At 35.7% G+C, this 23,296-nt stretch overlaps 1 protein-coding gene across 1 annotated transcript in view; it reads right to left on the bottom strand.

Annotated features, from left to right (window-relative positions):
* Positions 1-4,886: 4,886 nt before the first annotated feature.
* The window catches only part of TOX3 (TOX high mobility group box family member 3), a 126,200-nt gene continuing 107,790 nt past the window's right edge, over positions 4,887-23,296 (bottom strand). The window contains exons 4-7 of the mRNA XM_036748419.1: positions 19,089-19,358; positions 15,346-15,573; positions 13,462-13,542; positions 4,887-6,742 (exon numbers count right to left, since the gene is read on the bottom strand). Of these exons, the coding sequence (XP_036604314.1) occupies positions 6,011-6,742; positions 13,462-13,542; positions 15,346-15,573; positions 19,089-19,358 (1,311 nt within the window). The 3' untranslated portion in view covers positions 4,887-6,010. The remainder of the gene's footprint in view (positions 6,743-13,461; positions 13,543-15,345; positions 15,574-19,088; positions 19,359-23,296) is intronic.

Below are 23,296 nucleotides of genomic sequence, written 5' to 3' on the forward strand. Positions count from 1 at the left end.
TTATGAGCCATATTTGTCTTTTCTTGGGCACTTGAGCAACTAAATGAAGAGCATACAGGAGATATCTTCGGTGATATACTTAAATTTTTAAAATACTGAGAAATATTTTCAAATATCCTTCTGTTCTCCTTTGCTCCCTTCTTTCATTCCTTCCTTTTTGTTTTGTTTCTGTTAAGCAATTATGCTTGCCTCCTAAAATAATTTGGACAGAAGAAAGGGGAGAGAGAGAGAGAGAGAGAGAGAGAGAGAGAGAGAGAGAGAGAGAGAGAGAGAGAGAGAGAGAGAGAGAGAGAGAAGGAGAGAGAGAGAGAGAGAAGGAGAGAGAGAGAGGAGGAGAGAGAGAGAGAGAGAGAGAGAAAGAGAGAGAGAGAGAGAGAGAGAGAGAGAGAGAGAGAAGGGAGGGAGGAAGTAAGGAAGAGTGTGTGTAACTCCACTGTTCCTTAACTGCTAAGTTTCACTTTTTTCCTCTTTGGCACAGTCATATACTTGTGTAAGATGGTTTATCTGAGTTGAATGAACCTTAGAACTCAAGGACAAGCCTTCTTTTTATGCAACTGTTGCTCAAATGTAAAGTTTTGACATGTTTACTTGGGGAGGGAATGAAAAGAATATTGTTTGGAAAATTCTCTTGAATAAGGTAATAACAACAAAAAGATGTGCCTGGATTTGGCAAATGATGCTCATCTAAATGTATTTTTTTCTAGTATATTTCTATGTATATTGCCAATGAAGAATTGTGCAGTTGAAAGGAAGTAAAATATCACCAGGGAGATGTATGTTTAGAATAGGGGATGGAGTAGCCATGTAGCAAAAATGAAGGATAACTGAGGAACAGTCCGTATGCTTCACTGGTATCTACGCGATGTCAAGAATAAAGGAATAAGCAGTTATTAAGCACTTACTGTGGTGCAAGGGCTGTTCCAAGTGCTGAGGATACAAATATAGAAGCCCTTACATTTTGAGAGAAAAACAACACACAGAGCAGAATGGTAGCCGGGGAGGGGGCACTTTGCTCCTGAAAGTTAGAGATATGGTGAGTAGGGACATAGATTCCCATGGGGGGGTGCTATTTGACATATCCCTTTTAGGAACAATGGTGGAGTTGACCTGACCATGGTTCTGGAACTAGAGGAGGGTGGGGTATAGGAGAGAAGGTCATAGGGTACATATGGCATGTCAGCACAAAGTTTGCTTGGGAGTAGAGAGTGAAGTGAAATGTGGTTGGAACATGTCTGAAAGAGTCAGGCAGGTGAGTCAATCAATGATCAGGACAGGAGGTCCTCAGGCTGGAAAGTCTAGAGATGAAAAGGTAAAACCTATGCAGCCTAATCCCTGGTCCAAGTGTCATGGTGATTAATGCAGCGGTCGAGAACATGGCCAGGAAGATCTAAAGGAAATCCGCTGGCACGTGGAGTAGAACCACTACATGGGATGTTAAGAAAAGACATGAACAAAAGCTGCAGTGGGTGGATGATCTTTCCATGTCATTTGTATTTTAGCATGGGACAGTAGGAAGGGCTCCGAATGCAGAATCAGGATAGCTCTAGGTTCAACTCTCACCTCTGATGCTTACAAACAAGTGAGTGACTGTGACAGAATCACATAGCTTCTCTGGGACTCAGTTTTTTCATCTGTAAAATCTGGGTAATAATATGCTTGGTAACCACTTCAAAGGACCATTGTTTCTGAGGATTGCGATAATATACGTAAAGCGCTTTGCAAATCTTAAAGCACTACATAAATGTCAGCTATTATTAACGTTATTGATCATGTATACAGCATCCCAAAAGTCTTACAGCAGTTTTAGACTTTACTTCCCTAGGACTACCCTAGACTTTTGGGACACATTGTATTGGTATGTTATTCAAAAGATCACAGATTCATATTGAAATACAAAATGTTAAATGATGCCACTAATGTTAATGAATAAAACAAATCATTCACATTTTAGGATTACAAAGTGCTTTCCTCACAACAATTCTGTGAAGTGGGTCACATTTTCCCCATTTTATAGATGAGAAAATGGAGGCTCAGGGAAATGAAATTACTTGTCCAGGGTCATCCAACTATTAAGTGGAAACAGTAGAACTTTAAAGCAGACCACTGGAGACCAAGGATCTCTATGTCATAGTCTTGCCTGAACAAACATCAGGATATTTTATTCATGTATAAACTGACAGAATACAGATAGATACCCTTAATTTCATGTTATTTGTTGGTGTAAACAATATTTTTAAGTATATTCTCTTCAGTAACTTCCATTACCTATTTCTAAGGCTACCATCTAGACAATTATACTATTTAACTTCTGCCTACTTAGCCCATTAATGTTTGCTATTACTGAGTGTGTGTGTTTCTGTGGCAGCAAAACCCATAAAGTGTACCCGGAGACTAGAGTGATGGATTACATGTACATGCTGTGTCATATCCAATTAACTCAAATTGACTGTACACCTCATTATGCTGTTAGTGCATGGAAGATCAATAAATATGGAGAAAATCCAACCCATCCCTCTCCTTTCCCATCCAATTCTAGTAGGTCTGAGACAGATCATGCTACTATGATGTGTATACTGCTGCTAACGCGGGCAGGTGGTGCATAGACACCATTCAAACTTGGCCTATTCAATCCAAACTCTTCTAACTCTCCATTCATGCATAGCAAAACACCATCTGGTCCTATTTTGCCTCCAGCAATCACAGCTGACCAAAAAACGATAATAACAGCTGTTGCAAAACAAAAGCCAAACAAAGGGGGGGTGGGGGAGGGAAAGGTTAGAATGAAGTCCAGTGCTGAAAAATACTCCATGAAGTGAGAAATGGAAAAGAAGCCATTCAGATGTCGACAGCCCACTGAATGAGGCCGCAGAAGATTCCTAGTTAAACCTGAGATAGGAATCCATCTGTCTAGAAAACCATCAAACTTCAATAGTTAGGTAGTAATAGATCGTTGAAATTATACTGCATAAAGGCATTTAAGCTTTTGTTCTTTCACTTAGGAACTAATGACCCCATGTCAGCTAAAAAATGAAAACTCCTTATGTTCCTTCATCACATGGCAGCATAGGTTAATGTAAGAGTAGAACATAGTTAGCCTGAGTAATAAAATATCTTCCATGGAGTGGGGGGAAGGGCAGAGAGGGGGGACTTATTAATGTCAGGAGAGAAAGCACCACTTAAGAGGTACAGAATTTCAATGTCACACTAATCAGACACTATGTCTTTCTCACGTCCATTTTTCATCATCAAATTTATTTCTAGTTATTTCTAACCTGTAACAAAAAGTGTACCAAGTTACTTAAGCAGTAGGAATAGGAACAGTCACACGTGTAAATTGAAATACAAGCTGTTTCACAATATGCTTTGGAGGATCTTGTGAAATATACTTTGGTAACAAGGTTGAGGATTATTTTTACATGATTTAAGTCTTTGACATTTTAAATGTACAGTTCTGTCTTGTGATTAATAATGTATGTGTGTATGTGCGCGTGCATGTATGTGTGTGTGTATGTATGTATATATTCTGGAGTGATTAAACTATTTTTCTTGGAATTGGCTATCAGTAGTTTAGCAGCACTTAATCAAATGTGATAAAACCCAAGATTTATAAAATCATTTAATGGATGTAATAACACCTGCTTATAACTGCAAACTGTTGAAAACAGACTTCACTTGCAATTAACTCTTATCACTAGTGACAATTTTTCCAAGCGATACTTCATGGGCTTTCAATATGACAATTACAGAACAATACACAATTACTGTCACATGTAGTTTAGCAATTAATTTTGAAGACATTTGTCTAAAGGTTTCAAAATAGAATATAAAATGCTTCTCGTTGTTCTGTGATGTTGGTTTTAATCCACAGAAATATTTTATAATCATTTCTGCCTGTGAGATATCTATTGCAAGATCTCACTTTTGTGAAATAATCACTCCTCTATAGATGTTATTAGGTATCATCCTTAGACTGTTTCAACACTGATACCTGTCAAGTAATACATCTTATGAAAAGCTTCAATTTAGACATACATTTTTCTACTGCAAGAAATCTATAAATTTATAATTAGAATCTCTTGCTGTTCAATATTTGTACATAATATGGGACTACCAGAGGATTATGAAATATTGAAAGCCGAATTCATTATTAATAACCCATAACATACAGTAAATATTCTTTGAGCCACAACAGCAACTTTCAGGAAGCTGTACTCCATTATTTGTGTATGTCTTTCTTACACATAGTAGATGGACACCACCTCTCACATTCATTCTTTCCAGATTAGGATGCTGGTCAGGCTTGACACTTGCTGTTTTTAATTTTCATTTTATCATAAGCAGTTTAAGACTGTTGCCAGTGGTAATTTGCAATTTTTATCAAGACCTCTTCATTATAGCTTCTGACAGGACAGATGCTGTAATTAATCATGCAAGACAACTGGGGATAGTGGCCATGCTGCTCTCATAGCAGAGCTTCTCCAGAGGGGAAGGGGAAAGGGGGGCTAAGATGGGAGGTGCAGAAAAAAAGTATTTATATTCCAGAATAAGCAGTCACCAACCACATTAAAGCAAGGAATACCAGAAATGCCAGCAGGTACCAATCCTATGAACTAAATATGACTTCTGTCTTTTAAAATCTTTTACTGTATCTTATGCTTTAAAAAAAATAAAATGAAATACAAGTTCTTGGTGAGGCAATTAGAATTCTAGGCTAATTTTAACATTTCCTACTTAACATAGAAAAGTATACTTGGGTTCCAATAGAACTTAGTGTGGTACCTTTATGCATGCGTATTTTAAAGACCCCAAATGAAATGTGGCATCTATTTTTTATTAGAAAAGTAAATAGATTCTTTCATCAAAACGCAATCCGCATATGTTTTTTACTGAAATGTGTTTATTCTATAGCAAGATAAAAGCATTTTTTTGTTAAGCAAAATACAAACAACTTAATTGCTGCTATCAACTCATAAAAAAGTATAAAATAGCATAAAGACACAATAAGCAACGTAGCAACGAATGGTTTGTGTTACCAGTGTTTACATTAAAGCCTCCTTTATGAAAATTTTACAGCACATGATAGGAAAACTTACAACATTTAAAGAAATTATTTACATTGATTATTCAGATGTAGAGCTTCTTTTAAATATTCTACTGGTATGACAGCATAATAAAAAAAACTCTTGCATTTTTAAAATCTTAACTTTTGTAATAACTGTTTTCATTTAAGTGCATTTCCTTTTTAAAAATACAGTGTTTTTATTTTTATTTTTTGAAACTTTTCACTCAAACACGGAATATAATATTCACATTTTTTTCTAATTAGAATGGACATAATGGGATAACAGTGGTAATATATATTTTGTTACAACATATGCTGCGGTTTGATTTGAGGAAATCATGGATAGAAGTGAACATTTAATCACTCGCATTTGCTTTTCTGAAGAGTTTTAAGAACAAAAATAATAGCTTTGGCAAAAGTCTGTGATTTACATTATTTTTCTCCATGACAAAAAATGCCATCAACTATTCACGTCATACAAATGTTTGTATGAAATTGAGTCTTCATTTTACAGGTAGTTACAACTGTGCTTTTAAGGGCTTCATGAGTTCAAACTGCCTTGAAGTGCATTCAGTCATTCTTCAAGAAATAAGGACTATATAATATAACTCTGAAAGGCCAGTCTACAGTCACCATAATGTCCCATATTTATTAGACCATTGGATTCACATATTGTAGGTAAAGCTTGAATAAATTAAAAAGGCATCACATGAAAGAGCACAGCTTTTCTTTTCTTTAAAAACCAAATGATTTATAGTCAGCTAAAAGATGATACACAGCTACATTGTAGTTCTTTATTGCCTATCTGATAGACACTTCAGAGGACCATTGATCTGTTATGCACACCTGCATAACCACCATCAACAATTTACAGTTTCAGCCAAATATGGTTTACCCTTACATCTCATCCTCCCAAATAAATGCAAATCAATCTTGCAATATTTATCTTCAGAAAATACTGACCTGTGATAATACTTGAGTCTGTGTCTGGGCCTGTATTTGTGACTGGTGCTGCTGAGGTGCTGGCTGGGGACTTCCAATGGCAGGAATGGGAGAAGTTATCTGTGAAGCTACGGGGGAATGTTGCCGAGGAGAAGGCTGAGACTGGTGCTGCATGTGTTGCATTTGCTGCTGCTGCATTTGTTGCAACTGGATATGCTGCAGCTGCTGCTGCATTTGCTGCTGACTGATTTGCTGGATGTGTTGCTGCTGTTGCAAATGTTGTTGCATGTGGTGTTGAAAATGCTGCTGTTGCATTTGCTGTTGGATTTGCTGATGCATTTGATGCTGATGCAATTGTTGCTGTTGCATCTGTTGCAGCTGCTGCTGCTGCAACTGTATCTGATGCTGCTGGGTTTGCACAGAGGGGCTCACTTGAGTTGATGATGGTGTGGCGACCATGGTTGTTCCCATAGAGCTAATTAACGGTGCTGAAATGTTTGTTGGCATGTTGGCTGCAATAGTAACGGAAGCTACAATCTGATTCATTGGCAGTCTCATGGTTAGGGGGTTGGGGGCAATTGCCCTGGGAAGGGACTGTTGGAGAGTCTGAGGAGATGCTGACACTGGTGCATGTTGGGAAAGAGGAGTGTTCAGGAGAAGGGAGGAAGATAAATTAGTCGATGCCAGAGTCTGCTGGACAGAACGAATCGTCTGTGCTTCTGCTGATTCTGCAGCAGCCTGTATTGATTTTAAAAATTTCAGAATTTTAAAAAACAAACACAAATTTAAGAGTGTCAAACCCTGTTATCTACATACATTAACCAACTTTTCACTCAAGAGAATATTAATAAGTACTTGAAAATAATCTCTATCTTTTATTCTGAACACAATACGTACCACCAAACAGCACAGAAATAAATGTTCACTAGAATATTTAGCATGATATTAATAAAAAATTGGATTTCTTAGACATTGCAAGTTAAAAGGCCTTAAAACCTTAGATTTTTCCCCTTTATCAAAACATCCCTGAAATTAATTAATAGGTTGTCATGAAAATTCTTTCCAGTTGATCTCTTTAGACATAGGCAGAGGGGAAAACTCAGGATCCAGAAAGAATTGGGTAACTTATTCCAGATTCAGGGAGTTAGAAAGAGGGCATTTCTGACTATTGACTTCGTGCTGATACCACATAACTGTCCAAAAGCAATAACATCTTTTACCAAGGAAAACACTGATTAAGATGAGTAGTTTCAATTTTTACTCTTATCCTTTACATAATTTGTACTTAAGGAAAAATATAACTTGTCATTTCCCTATCTATTTCAGTTGGTCAATTCTGAATCACTCTATGTATTACTAATCATCTACTATATGCCAGATACTATGTTAGTCCCTGGTAGTACAAAGAGAAAAACTAAATTGTCCTACCTTCAAAGAACTTATATTCTATCAGGGGAGAAAACATGGATTCCTATATGCAACACAATATATATGTGTGTGGGGGGATATTTTCCAAGTTGCATGGAAACCCTTCAATAACTTGAGGACAAAGCATAGATTATGGAGGAAGGACGTATAAGCAGTGGCAGAATGACAGAAAGTTACATTGAGAGAGAAGAATTTCGGAATTCTTGATTATGGAAACAGAATACTTGTGAGCGATACTCAGAACAAGAGTGTGGCCAGGTCATCTCTGTGTGTGGCTGGGGTACAGGAAGGGAGTGGTCATGGCAACTGAGAACAATGATGAATTTGGAGGTCACGTGGGTGAGGTAACAACATGCAGAACGTGTCCTAAAATGTCTATCTCAGTTAGAATAGTGTTGTGATTGATTATGCTCAAATTCGTTGCAAGCTTTTGTTTGTTTTAAATTGGTGGGTGGGAAGGGCATTAGTGATAGTAACAATAGGTTAGATAGCACAAAAGAAAGAACGAAAGGTAGAAAGAGAAGAGAGAGAGAGAGAGAGAGAGAGAGAGAGAGAGAGAGAGAAACAGAGAGAAAGAAAGAGGGCCATTGCACGATGCTTAAAGATTAATAATAATAATCATAACAATAACTAGCATTTAGATGGCACTTACTATGTGGCAAGCACTTAACAAATATTATCTCCTTTAATCACAATTTTGGGAGGTAGGTGCTATTATTATCCTTATTTTATAGATGAGGAAATTAAGGCAAACAGAGGTTAAGTGACTTGCCCAGGGTCACAGAGGTAGCAAATGTCTGCGTCTGGATTTCAACTCAGGCCTTCCTGACTCTAAGCCTGGTACTCTATCCACTGTGCCAACTAGCTGCCCCAGAAGAAAAGAGGAGAAGAATTAGAAGGAAAAAGCAGGGCTTTTTAAAATTGACATGTAGAATTTATTATATAATTTTGAAAAGAAATGCAAACTACTTGTGATATAACTCTAGGGTTTATAAGCAACTCTTCTGTTTTCTCTGTATATAAAACATTCACATTTATTGATGTTTAGCAACATAAAATAACCAAATTTTTTTGTAAAAAAAATTGAAAAAGAATAGAGAATTATCTGGGGGACAGCAGTTAACTGTTCTAGTATTCGAATAGGATGATGAAATGTCCTCTAGAATTCATAGAGTCTTAGAGTTGGAAGGGAGCTAGTAGATGATGTGGTCCAACTCCATATACTGTATAGAAATCCCTTTCAGAATGCCCTTAAGAAATGATCATACGGTCTATGTTTGAACATTTCCAGGGATATGCAACTCATTGTTTCACAATTGAATCCCTTGTAGGGACAGCTCTAGTTATTCTTTCTTATATGGAATGATTGCTTTGCATATTATTTATATTTAATTTTCTTCATTCACTTTATCCCTCTCTAGCAACTCCAATACAACATAAGCTCTTTGAAGACAAGGATCACTTCATTTTTGTCTTTGCATCCCTAGTGCATAGCCCAGTGCTTGACACATAATAGGTGCTTAATAGATAACTGTAAAATCAAAATAGACTTCCTTGTAAACTCGCAACTATTTGATCCATGTAGATAGACAATACCCTGGAGTTACAAAAACAAGTCTACTCCCTCTTCCACCTTACATCTCTTACATGCTTTTGGGCAACTACTATTCTATCACCTTGGTCTTCTCTTCCTGAGGCTAAATATTACAGGTGATGCAATTTTTCCTTTTGTGATGATTTCCAGACCCCTTACTACCATCCTAATTACCTACCCTCCTCTTGCTGCATTCTTAAAATATGGTGATTCAAGACTTGGATACAACATATTGAGTGTGGTCTAATCAGTACAAAGACACCATTAGATCCTGTAATCTAGATATTGTGCTTTTAAAAAGTGTAACCCATTTGATAGTTCATCAGACCACATCACATTGTTGGCTCTTATTGAGCCAGTGGTCAACTAAATTTTTTCTCCTGTATGAAGAACTCCCTCACTTTTAAATTGTACAACTTATTTTTCATCCAAATACAGAATACTTAGCCCTGTTAAATTTCATCTTGTTGATTTCAGCCTTTTTTAACCTATCAATATTGGTTTGGATGGACAATAAGGCAAACGTGGTATGGTTCCTATAAGGCAGCTAATTTTCACATTCAACCAAGCGTATTCATTCCACTTTTTATATTCATTTACTAATCATCCATATAAATTACACCTGTTTTATTCCTAAATATGATTTTGTTTTCCTGGTTATTTTTTAACCAATATATGCATAGAATATTCATCAAAGACTTTGTATATAATCATCACTGATAGCTACTTACTCTCTTTAAGACATAGCAGACTATCAAATTAACCTAAATCCAAGTAAGATTTTTTTTCCTTCTTCAGCACTTACATGGATACTGTTTGTATTTTATTCTCTCACTGCATTCTATTCTGTATAGTTACTATAGAGTAAATTTATAAAACAGTAAATATTAAGTATATTAAATATGGTATTACATATTAAATATAAATTTAGTATAGTAACTATGGCATATTTATTATATGGCATAGCATATTTGTATATATGCCCTATATCCATACTAGATGGTAAGCTCTATAATAAATGAAGCCATGTTTTAATCATGGGAGATGAGGATAATGAAGAACTTGAAAGTCAATGAAGTTAAAGGAATATCAACATACATGTTTAAGTCCCTAGAATAAGGCAGAGATCCGGGTGAAGAGGAATGCTAAAAGGTCAATAGGCACAGAATAGGTACTTAATAAATACATAATATCCACTCAGATACTATATAGAATAGTGGATAACATCCTAGGCTTGGAGTCTAGAAGAACTGGGTTCAATCCTATCTCTGACTAGCTGTGTGACCCTGGACAAGTCACTTAACTTTTATGTCTTTTGGGTAATTTCCTTAGACTTACCTACTAAGTCAGAGATGGGTTGGTTTTTGTGTATCAGGTCCTTCACATTTTCTATTTCAGTTGCTTTTAATATCTTTATCGATATATATATATATCGATATATATATATATATGTGTGTGTGTGTGTGTGTGTGTATCTGTGTATACATATATAGAATTCGTTTCCTCATATTAAAGACACAATATCACTTCTACTAATTCCAGAATAACTCAATTTAAAAGTATAATTAGTTGAGCTAACTCAATGGTAGTTAGAAGCCTCCTAATTCAAAAGGATAGGATCAGAGCTAGAAGGGACTTCAGAGGTCTCTCATTTTATATTTTTGAGTAAAGTGGAGTCGTGGATTTGAATAATTTGTTCAGTGTCACAAACACAGTCTTGTCATCCAAGACAAGATTTGAACCCAGGTCCTCTGACTCCGAGAGTCAGAAATCTTTCCAATGTATCAAAATGCCTTCTTAATATGATTTGACTCAGTGACTAATACATTTAGAGGTTCATTTTGTATCCTTAGGTATAGGCATCTCCAACCTTTTTCTGTTTTGAATATAATGCCTCCAATTATTTTTGTCTATCTATTTACCCTTCATTCCTCAATTCTCACCTTTAGTTTTTCATTCCATAATTTCTGCTAATTTTTGAACACACAGCAAGGCAATAAGGCGTGCATAGTCAGAATGTCTGTGGCTCTCTTAACAATTGTGTTAGGGATGTTTTGAAACTTCTTTTTAAAAGTCCTCAATACTGACATAGTAAATGTTTTTTATAGCTTTCCAATGAAGTGTGAAGTGCTCTGAGAGTGCTTGACAAAGTTAAAACTTAAGAACATCTATCACGTTGCTGTGTGGCCTTTATTTGTTCTGATACCAAGCAGCTACAATTTTACTTGAAACAGAAGAGGTAGAAATAAGGAAGGGGTACATTTGGAATTAACCTTTTTAAATATGCTTTTCAGTGGTATAAACACAATCACAAATTTGTACTGAGAATAGTACTTTGAGGCAGTTTCTAAGATCAATAGAATGACTCTGAATCTTTTGCTAAGAAAAAATTATTCAAAAGAAATAAACTCCTAGTTAAAACTTAATTAGAAATCTTTTTAAGAGACCTAAGCCAGCTATATCATAAACCTAACCTCTTCTAATTTCCAACAAAGCACCCAAATTATTATTAACTAAATCTTTAATAAATATTATAGTTAACCTTTAGATCAAATTTATGATTCATGATCACTGTCATTTTATGTCATATATACCAGAGAGACACTATAACACAATAAACTGAGAGATGGCCTTGACATCAGGAGCACCTGGGTTCAAGCCTGATCTCTGACACATATTGGTTATGTGATCTTGGGCAAAGGAATTAATTTTTCAGTGCCCCCAAGTAACTCTCTGAGATTATAAGTTTCAGAGCAGTTGCCAATTTGCATTGGTAGAGGAAATTTGATAATTAAGAATTTCCAATAACGAGGAAATCACAGGTTAAGTACAAAAATGAGGGGGAGGGAGAAAGAGGAGAGGGACAAGCAGATGAGGAGAGGAGGGGATGGAGAGAAGAGGGAGAGAGGCATGGACAGAGAACAGAGTTGTAGTAGTTGGAAGATTGGCTGTCCCTGAATTCAGTAAAACCGTAGTTCAAGTCCTATCTACCACAAACTAGCAATGTGACCCTGGACAAGTCTTTTGACCTCTTAGTATCCTAGGCAAGTGGATAAGATTATAAATTACATTAGAGTTGCTAATCTGCAGCTGTGTAGAGTTTCCACAGTGGAAGTTACTTATATACATGATATCATAGGGCTAGAATAAAGAAAAAAGACATATACAAACACACATAGACTATTGGATCTTTTTATATATGCCAAAGGAACATATTTGTGACCATTTTGTAGCACCCTGTGCAACATTTTACTATTTTTTTAGTAATCATAGAAGCAGCATAATTTAGCAGAAAGACCATTTGAGTTAGGGTCAGAAGACCTGGGGTCAAGTCCTACTTCTGACATTTACTAACATTAAGACTATAGCCAAGTTGCCGATCTCTGAGCATCAGTTTCCTCATCTGTAAAACGGGGATAATAATTCTTACCCTAGCAAACTCAGAAGCTTGTTTTGAGAAAAGTGCTTTGTGAACCATAAAGTGCTATATAAATGTGAGCTATTATTATGGTAGTTTATCATTGTTTTATCTTTGCTTTTATGACATATTGTGGGTCATATTTGTGATTTATTTGGTGTCAAGTCCTTGGTCAGGAGCACAATCCCAAATTAATAACATTGCTCCTATGGGAAATTACAATCCACTTCGTGTTGATCTGCTTTATGATACCATTTCCAGGAAACAGAGCCTGCCTGTACTTGGATACTTTGTAGTTAAAAATGAGGGTCTTTACATGGATTCAGTCTTCCCACTGCTTTGGCAAGTGTATTTTGTTTCCTTTTGACAGAAAGAAAAAATATCCAAGTATTCATTTTTCTGAAGCAATTCTTTGAACCTAAGTATATATTCATACATATATAAATAAAATATGTACAAGTGTGTTTATGTGTACTTGTAGGCATAGATCTAGGTGTGTATATATATGCACATATATGTACACATTTGTGTTCATCAGTATAACTTTCAATTATTCAACTTATTCAATTATTATATATATAATATTCCATGTCAAAGTAAGTTGTTTAAAATTGGCAGTCTTGTACTATTCATGTAGTTGGTCTTATAAATGTCAACTATGAGTTCCTCAAGGACAGAGTCTCTCTTTACTTTTATCTTTGCATCCTTAGTGCCTAGCACAGAGCCTGGGACAGAATGGGATTGATTAATTAAATTCAGGAATTTCAATTTGTTTGCATTATAGCTCTATTATTGTAAAGCTGTGACTTCATATCTTAAATATGTATCTATCTGTGTGTGTGTATATATATATACACATATGTATATATGTGTCTGTTGTGGTTGCTTTTATCAAATCTTAGGGTAGTTACATTTAAACGTGAGATACTAGAGAACAGCTTTCGATATTATGACTAAATTCTTAAAACAATCACTTCTTAACTTGAGCTAATATCTGATTCAAGTCAGCACCCTTACCTTGGAAACAAGGCTTGCTCGATAAGCAGCAAGTGCCTTTAGGTATTCTTTCTTGGCAGCCTCAGTTTTTCTTTTATATACCTATTAAAACACGACAATGAATATCACATTTAGCATCTCAATTCTGCACTAAAAATGAGAAAATTAGGTGACAATAAAAAGCACATAAAGGGCCAGCCTCTTTGGCTTTGATTTTAAAATGTTAGAAAAGACAACCTTCCTAAACATGAATATATTCTCCAGTATTGCAAAAGGAGAAAAGATTTTCAAGTTTCTAACTATGGGTTAGATTTCATATGTGTATATATATAAATATATATGTATATATTTATATATATACACACAAATGTGGGGGGAGAGAGAGAGAGGGAGAGAGAGAGAGAGAGAGAGAGAGAGAGAGAGAGAGAGAGAGAGAGAGAGAGAGAGAGAGTGAGTTAGTTCATATTGCTTTCTTTTCTAGTTCAACTTCACTAGTTTTCCAAGGCAATAAATCAAGTAAAAACACAGATCACTGCAAATAATTTCAGTAGCCATTTTTCCTCATCAATATTTTTCTCCTCTTTATACTTGCTTCCAAAGAGCTCTCTTACTTATTCCAAATCTGACTGTAAACCAAATAGAAAAAAATGAATGAAATGAATGAAGGAAAATGAAAAAATATATGAGGCAATTTCAATCTTGGTTTTCTTTGGAAAAGATTGTAAATAGAATCTGAGGAAACAGAAGGGAAATGAAGTGATGTTTCATGAGTGTGACTATTGAGCTATGCATATAAAAATCCATAATATTCAATGTACCTGCAATTTAGGAAATCAAAATGTTAATGTTTACTCTAGAATCCTTGTATTTGGCTAAATATATCATTGCACTCCCAACCAAATTGTTTAAGTTAGATACAGTACCTTGAAAGTCTTTTGGGATTTATTTATAATTCTAGGAACCAGAACCAATAATCTATGGAAATTACTTTTTATTTTGGCTAACTGGTAAAATCCTCCAACAGTCCTCACTATCCCAACCAAACAAGTTTTGCAATTACATTCACAGTTTTTTTAAAGATGAAATCAAGAGTTTTCCATTCTTCATTTCAGAAAAAATGATTCCATTTTATCTCTAATAGGGATCTATTCTTCAGTCAATATGTAAGCATTAACTCCTAATAATGGTAATTGGAGTTCCATGCATGTAGTAAGGGGAGGACAGACATCCAAAGACTTCATTCATTCCTCTGTTTGTGCATAGGAGGAACATGCTCATGAAGGGGAGAATAAACCTCTAAGGAAGTATTTCCTACCAGCATAGTTAATCTCCGAAAGCCTATCATACAGTGGAGCTCTAAAATGAACTTGGAATACAATTTCAAATGCCTGGCTACTATAATGAGACATGCAGAGTTAGCTTCAAAGTTTGGAAACCAAACAGGGCAGTACAAAGGTTCAGAAAGATGATCAATGAAAAGGCAAGCATGATATACCTAAGCTTTTCCTAGTGTAACTTTCAACAAAGAAAAAAACCCACATTATTTAAAAAGAAAAGGTTATTATCAAAAGTTGATGCTTGTGGGCCACTGAAGATCTCTTCCACTCTTACCTTCACTGAGTTCTGAACATTCATCCTTGAAGCTAACAGAAAAAAAAATCTATAATGCTCAGAGAACAGTAGGATGATTTTCCCCCTTACATACAAAGGCTGTTATAAGAAACAACCATATTTTCGTAAGTTATTTACTTGGAAAGATAGCAACTCTGTTGAATATACCATTTACCCTTCAGTGCTGTTAGAGGGGAAGGCTTTGTATACTATCACATATAAACATAAACTACGATGTCAACATGGACTCGTATTGGTAGCTTTAATTCATTTCCATGAGATAGCCTTCATTACCTGCTTTTGTTCTTCACCCAGGCTGTCCCACATCGATGCTACTATTTTTGAGACCTCTCCAAAAGTTGCATTGGGGTTTTGACCTTTAATTGCAGCTTGTGTGTCTCTGAAGAATAGGGCATATGCTGACACTGGTTTCTGTGGCTCATTGGGATCTTTCTTTTTCTTTTTCTTTGGAGTTTTGGGCTTCTTGCCAGAATCTGGAGCAGCTCTTTTCTCTCCAATGGCCTACAAAGCATTAAAAAAAAATTATTGCTTAAAATATATCCACATGGATTGCAGCAAGATTTAGGCCTACAATTGTCCTTTTAAGGTTCTGTTAAATCATCAACAAATGAGCCACCATGAACGAAAGGGAAAATATGTTTGCCTAAAACTGCTAAACTACTATCTAAAAGTGTCATGTAACACTTTTAAATGAGATCCAAACTTAGTAATGCATGTCCTCAAGAGACATCATAATAAAATGTACCAATGTCCTATATGATATTGTGCATACACTACACTACATATGAATGCATAGTATGTTTTGCTAATGTTAGGCTTTAGCAGCAAAAGTTTAATAATCTTTAAAATACTGATAATCTTTCAATATTTTAAACAACTCATTATTAGTGTGTATGAATAATTTAGAAATGTGATTGTTGAGGTTGGTTTCATGAGAATGTTACTTTGCCAATTGGCCTCTCTAAATCTAAGTGGATATTAGCTGCAATGACTAAAACTTTCACAAAGAGGTAAAGGTTATCTTTTATTTCTAGAAAAATGTTAACTTTTTAAGAATGTAGCAAGTAATGTGAAATGTCAAAACTACTATAAGTATAGCAAGAAAAAGAACTGATACTCTCTACTAAATTAAAAACCTGCAAAAAGTAATAATTGATACTTAAAATTTTTAAAAACACAAAAGATACTTATTATGTGATAAGCGAGCCCTAGAATATGAATTCTACTCTCAAAATTTTCAATAACAGTTCATTTTCTCTACTCATCCTCTTTCCCACAGTGTGAAGCTTTTAAACTTTCAAAGGCACTTATTAAAGCATTACAAACACCTTAAATTAATATAACATCCCTTGCCAAATCCACATACTCCGCGCACCTCAAAGCCTTTCGCATATGATTTCATTTCATTTATTCACATAATGTTCCTGTCAGAACATGGGGGGCAGCTTTTTATCACCTGTGTTTTATCCACTAAACTATGTTTCCTCCCCTACTGATTCCATTAGCTGCACTGAAGATCTGTAAAAGCCTGACAGAAACTTTGTAAAAAGCCAAATTTTGGTAAAATAAAAATTAACTCTAGCTGAGGAGGGTATTAGATCAGAGATTAAAGATCCTGTCTTAGATCTCCACCACCAGCCATTCAGTTCACTACATTTCAGATCTTCCCAGAGAACCATTTTCTTCTGAATGAAAATCATCTGGAATATTTCCCAATTACTAAAATTCCTAAAAAGACAAAGTAGCATTAACTTTTTTTTTGAGAGCTCCGACACTGTGATAAGAAACCAGCTAAAGATACATGCACTCATCACGAAATTATTCCCAGATAAGCCCAATCTTTACATAAGTTGAGCTACTAACTACAATGGCATCCTCATTTTATAAAAGCAGCTCCCGTGCTGTGTGTATTCCCTTACAACAACTTTACTCCTTTTTCTTATAGGCAGAAATGAATAAATTTCTGAAGGTCTTTCTTTCTCCTCATGTTGTCCTCTAGTACCCTCAGGGGGAAAAAGCTTCTCAAAAATGAGGAGACAGTCTTCAATTCAGGGTAATGAATTTGAACTTGCAAAGGATAACCTGAGGTGAAACTAGGTACAAAACCCAGATTCTCTTTGAGAGAAGAATCTATTTTTTCTAGGAGTAAATCTGATAGTGTCTAAGATCAGGGTTACCAATAATCTAATCAACATCGCCCCCCCAAAAACGGAGTCTCCCAATCCAAGCTATTAGAAACATGGTCCAGATGTGATAATAATATTTGATTGTTTAAAAATTAAACAAGTAAATGTTAATAATCTTTGGTATTTTATATGTGTGATAACCCTGAGGACATCCTTGAGAGACGTATCCTTTTCAGATCTGGAACTCCACACCTGCAACCCTACTGACCTGATTGGTGAATGCCACATGTAGTTCACTATATCTATATGGCTCCAGCCATGCTTTACTTCATGCCCCAGAAATCTTCTCTCAAGCTGCTCTGCTAGCTACTATGTGTACCCTGTGCTACCCACCCTCTACCCCCAAAACACACATTCTGATTTTTAATTCTGGAACTGGATTCAAATTAACACTACGATTGCTACTGGAAAAAGCATATCCATCTACTCTTTTAAAGTTCTACTCACCATCTCTAAGACTTTTCAAAATAAAACACCCCCAGCATTTCTTACATGTGCTCTTTCCCCCATGAGAATGGCACTCCTTGGGGGCTGGGGTTGTTTCTGCTTTTATGTTTCAATCGCCACAATTTAACACAGTTCTTGGTATACAACAAGTACCTAATAAGTGTTTTTTTTTCTTTTACTCATTTACTCAGTCAGTCTGTCATTCAACAAGCTTGCTCCCTAGTAAAGAGTGTTTGACTGTGGCTGTGAAGCACTCTAGCTAACGTTAGATTTGGTTATGTGTTGATTGATTTTGCTTAACTTCTTTAAATTTCTTATTGTTGTTTTGTTGTCATTTTAAGCCATCAGGCTTGAGTGATAGGAGTTAGAAGGAAAGAGGGTTAGGTTGAGAAATGTAGGTGATGTGAAAAAAACCCATGAGGTATCAATTTATAAAAGGAAAATGATACTTATGTCTATGTAGTGCTACAGAACAAATGCAAGATGTCCCTAAGTCTAACCGCAATGTTAAACTTTAATAGCTTAAGACTAAACTAAACTTCATTAAGGCTTTAGGGACACTTTGTGTAAGTGATATTCACAAAGTAAGCATGAAGCTACAAAAGTGCTATTTACTAATTGATAAATAGCCAAAAAAGAACACACCACTTTCAAACACATTGTTTAGTCTTTCAAATGCTCACACTGGTTAAAAAAATAGATTCAGATATTCCTAGAACTAAAAGGAACTTTAAATGTTAAATCTGTTGTTTTTCCGTTGTGTCCAACTCTTTTGTGACCCCATTTGGATTTTCCTTAGTAAAGATAATGGTGTGGTTTGCTATTTCCTTTTCCAGTTCATTTTACAGATGAGGAAACTAAGGCAAACAAAATTAAGTGACTTGCCCAGGGTCACACTGATAGTAAGTGTCTAAGGCTGGATTTGAACTCATAAAGATGAGTCTCTGACTTCAAGTCTGGCACTCTATCCACTGTGCCACCCATCTGCCCTTAAATAATTATCTAGAACAAGTCTTTCATATTTGGGAAAACTAAGACCCAGCGACATCCAAGTCTCATACCTAGACAATGCCAGCACCAAGGGCAATATCAGGGTTTCCCAATTCCCAGTTTGGGGATGTTTTTCCTCCAAAATTAAAAAAAAATAGCGACTGTAAATTTATATAACTTTCTAAGTCCATTGGCTCCTTATAGGTGTTAATCTCTTTACAACAGACAACATACAGTTCCACAGGATAGCATTAAGAATGGAACTCACAAAGGTGATCATGGAATACTCTCACATTATCTATGACGACCATGTACAGATGATTAGTGACATAGAGTGAACACCATCTCCAGTTAAATGAAAACCAGTAACCAAGACGATAATGCTGAACTTACTCTGTTTGACTCATCTGCATCCTCTTCGTTGATAGAACTTGATGGGGAAGGAGTTGCTGATTTGCTTGCAGGAGGTGAAGGAGATGTGTGAGGCATAGTGGCACCCCCTAAATTTAATCCTAGCTGGGCACTGAGCTGAGATTGGTTAATGGTTGTGAGCTGGGCAGCAGGCATAATTCCAGAGCGAGCAGCATCCGTCATATGGACAATAGACCTCATGATCAAGGAATGATCCTGGCGATACGGAGACACTTGTGTGTGACCATGATCCTATAAGGAAGGAGCAAATAAAAGCAGATTGATTTTCTGCAAATATCCCTATGTTAGACGCTTTCACAACTCTGAATTCTTGAACAAGTTTTACATGTTCCAATATGTTTTTAAACCAGTTTCAAATTTATTAAGTATAAGGACACATTACCAAAGACTTAAAATAAAAAATCTGCAGGAAAAAAAAGGACAAAGAGGCCAGATCTCATTTATTTCATTTAGGAACTATCTCCATTGCTTATGGAAGTAAGTCCTTTTATTTTACCCCCCAAATGGGAAAGAACCAGATCATAAATGAATTTCTGCTCTGTTTTCTCAGGGAGTAGGTTTTCACGAAAACCAGACATCTATAGAGAAATAGTTCTGAACAATGGAAGATTTAAAATGCTTGCCTTGATTTGAGGTGATCCACAATGCAACCTTGTGGGCAGAAAAATAAATGTTCAAGGCCTTCAATAGTAGAGGCCAGACCAGGCAAAGCCATAGCTCACAAAAGAATCAATTCATGGGAAGATGTACTTCAAAAACCTTGAAAGGATGAAGGGAATGTCACTGAAAACTTGACAATTCTTCCCCCAGGGATAGATAGTCCTGGAGGTACTAGTAGTATCTCTTGTACATGCCACACACTAGGACCTTTAATCTTGCTGTGATCCTGTTTTACATTTATTCCCAAAGCTATAAATTCATGCAATGTCTTACCATGAGATTAAAGAATTAGAGCTAGAAAGGACCTTAGAAGCTGTCTAGTCGAACCCCTTCATTTTGCACAGGAGGAAACTAAGGCCTATATAGGTTAAGAGACTACCCGAGGTCAAGCAAATGTTTGATGATGGGGCAGAATTTAAAACCAGGTCTTCTGACTCCAAGCCCAGGAATGATGCTGCCTCTTCATACTACCCCAGGGGGATAACAGTTAGGCCTGTGGTCAACCAAGTAGAGGCCACCCCTGATAATATGGAGCTTTAGAAGAGTCCAGCCACCATTTACACATCTGCTTCTCCAATTTTTCCCATTCCTTGTATATATCCACCTGAGACTGACTCATTATTCAGCTGTAGTACTCAGAACCATTATTATGGCTTCATTATGCTACTCATAAACACTCTAGCAGGCAGCTTGCTAGTATTCTGCCCTCATTGGCAAGCTCCTAATTCTTCAGCATGCCTATCACGTCAATAATAACTTTTAGAACCAATTTGGTCTTCTAATTTATTGAGACTATTAAAACAGTGCTGTTCAAGGAAATATATAAAACCAGGCTCAAAACAGGATCATAAGCACATATTAAGAACCACTACAGTCCCACTGGATCCCATTCTACAAAGTAAGTTCTGGCATTTATAGTCATTGCAAAACATCAAACTAGCTGCATAAATATTATGTAGCTGGCTAATGAGCTTCTTTCCATTAATATTGGCAAGTGCACAATGGGTTTAATACGTATTAAACTGTTGATAAGTCATTTCCAGCTTTACGTCTTGTCTATATATGACATTTGACATCATTACTATAATCCAGATCAGACTCTTAGACTTTAATATGAGACAAATTAATATCAATCTCAAGTAAAAATAGTAGTAGAAAGAAGAATTTAAAGCAAACCTTAACTATGCTAACACAATAAAAATTACAGTGGTCCTTTGTAATAAAATAACAACAATAATAGCCAACATTAATCAAGGCATACACAGTGTTTCACACATTATTTCACTGGATTTTCATGACAACCCTGTATGCTAGGAAAAATTGGTGCACTTGTCATAATTTTATAGTTGATGGGATCATAACTTGAGAGCCGTAAGAGACCTTAGAGACCATGTGGTTTAGTCGCCTCGTTTTGCAGAAGAAACTGGGTGGTGGGGGGAAGTGACCTGCCCACATTCATGCAAGTAATCAACATCAGAAGTAGGATTCGAATCTACATCTTTTGACTCCAGAGCTGGTATTCTTTTCATCACCTAGTAAGGACTTGGATACCATCATATATTTAAATATCAGCAAGATTCAAACACCAGTCTCATAACAAAGCATAATGGCATCATAATGTGAAGCCTTCTGAAAACCAGTTTGTAGATGGGTAAGTTAAATCAGTTTTCCACAGGAGATGGTCTTAGGCAAAAAAAGTGCCTTATTACAAAGAACATCTGAAAATTACTATCCTTAGCTTGCAAGGCACATTAAGCTGCTGATAAATAAAGAAGAGGGTATGTGTCACCATTCTCACAAAGTTCACTCTTCTCTTAGCTCCATGCATTCTAGTCCCCCTTTCCACATTCTAGTATTTTAATTTATTGAAATAAAACAAGTTTTCTCCTAAAAGCAAGTATAGTGTCTTTTTATTTTCAAATTTTTTCAAAGCTCAATTGGAATGTGAAAGTAATTATTCAAATTATTCATCAGGAGTCTGCAGTTTCTCTAATTCAATAACCTATGGTGAACTTATACAGAAAAATAACAAATTCATTGTGTATCACTTTTCCATAGTGGGATTCTCTCCTATCAGAGTTCATCTAATTATGTCATTGCTATAAATTCAAATTCAGAACAAAAATAGATCAAATTAGAATATCAAGGCCCAATTTCCATTACATTATAATTTTCAACCTAGAAAATTTTATTACATAAAATCATACCTATAAAAGCAAATGAGAATTTAAATACCCTTCTCATTCTTAAAAGTTTAGAAAGCAAAATGACTTTAGATATGCATTGATTTCCCATATGAAAAGGAAAATTCTTCTCATATACTTATTTAAATGATCTACATAATCTTTCACAATTAATCTCCTTGTGCTAGCCAGACAAGAAGGTGAATCAGGTGAATGCTTTCTTTCAATGCAAGTTTCATAAAAATTAAAGTGCCAATTTTAAGGAAACAATGAATTCTTTTTCTCCAAAGCCTTCTGCGCATAGCATCTTCCTGAGAATGGAACACAATCTTCTTTATTATTACTATTTTCAAAAAAAATTAACATTTTATCTCTATCTTCTGTTTTCACATTAACGTTGCTTCTGAATATACCCCTCCCACCTTCCCTGTAACAAAGAATAAAAAGGGTTTGGGGGGAAGCAATTCAGCAAAACTAAGCAACTTAGCCGAGTCTGACAGTACAATGTTCCACACCCATAATCCCACACTCAAAGAAGGGTGCCAGATGCAGTTTCCCATCTCTTCTCTAGGGCCATATTTAGTCATTATGATTATGACACATTTGGTTTAATTTTTCAATTACTGTTTTTCTTAACATTCATATGATTTCAGTAATCTTGTATATTATTCACCTAGCTTTGTTTACTTCCCTGTGCATCGGTTTCTTTAAAATCTTCCTATGCCTCTTCGAAGTGATCATATTCATGGTTTACCTGGAAATTTGTTTTGCATAGCTATGCATGTTTGCATTAGGTTTGGTTTTTCTTGACTTCTCCTGGTGTGGGGGAGGGAGGAGGAAGGAGAAGAAGAGAATTTGCAACTGAAAAAAAAACTACGTGCTTTAAAAATTTTTTTAAACTGGAAATCGTCTATTTCTCATGCCACAGAAATAATAGTCAATTTCATTTTTGTATCTGGTTTAGCTATTTCCTAATCAGTGGACATTACCGTTTCCAGTACTTCGTTATTACAAAAAGTGCCACTATGATTATTTTGATGTATATGGAACTTTTCTTTCTGTTTTTGCTCTGCTTTGTGTATATAGCCTAGCATCAGTATCTCAGAGTCAAAGGAATGGACTTTCAGAAAACAGTGACTTCTAAACTGACTTAACTACTAAATCACCAGTAAACATATATCCAAGCAGCAGCCTCATACATGTTTCATAAAACAACACAGGCACAAATATCTGCAAAATAATTTAACTCTGAATCATAAAATCTTTTAAAACACTCCTCTGTATCTTATATGAAGACAGATTTCTCAAGCACTGTATCTGGAAAAA

The sequence above is a fragment of the Trichosurus vulpecula genome, chromosome 3 (genome assembly GCF_011100635.1).
Source record: "Trichosurus vulpecula isolate mTriVul1 chromosome 3, mTriVul1.pri, whole genome shotgun sequence".
NCBI lineage: Eukaryota > Metazoa > Chordata > Mammalia > Diprotodontia > Phalangeridae > Trichosurus > Trichosurus vulpecula.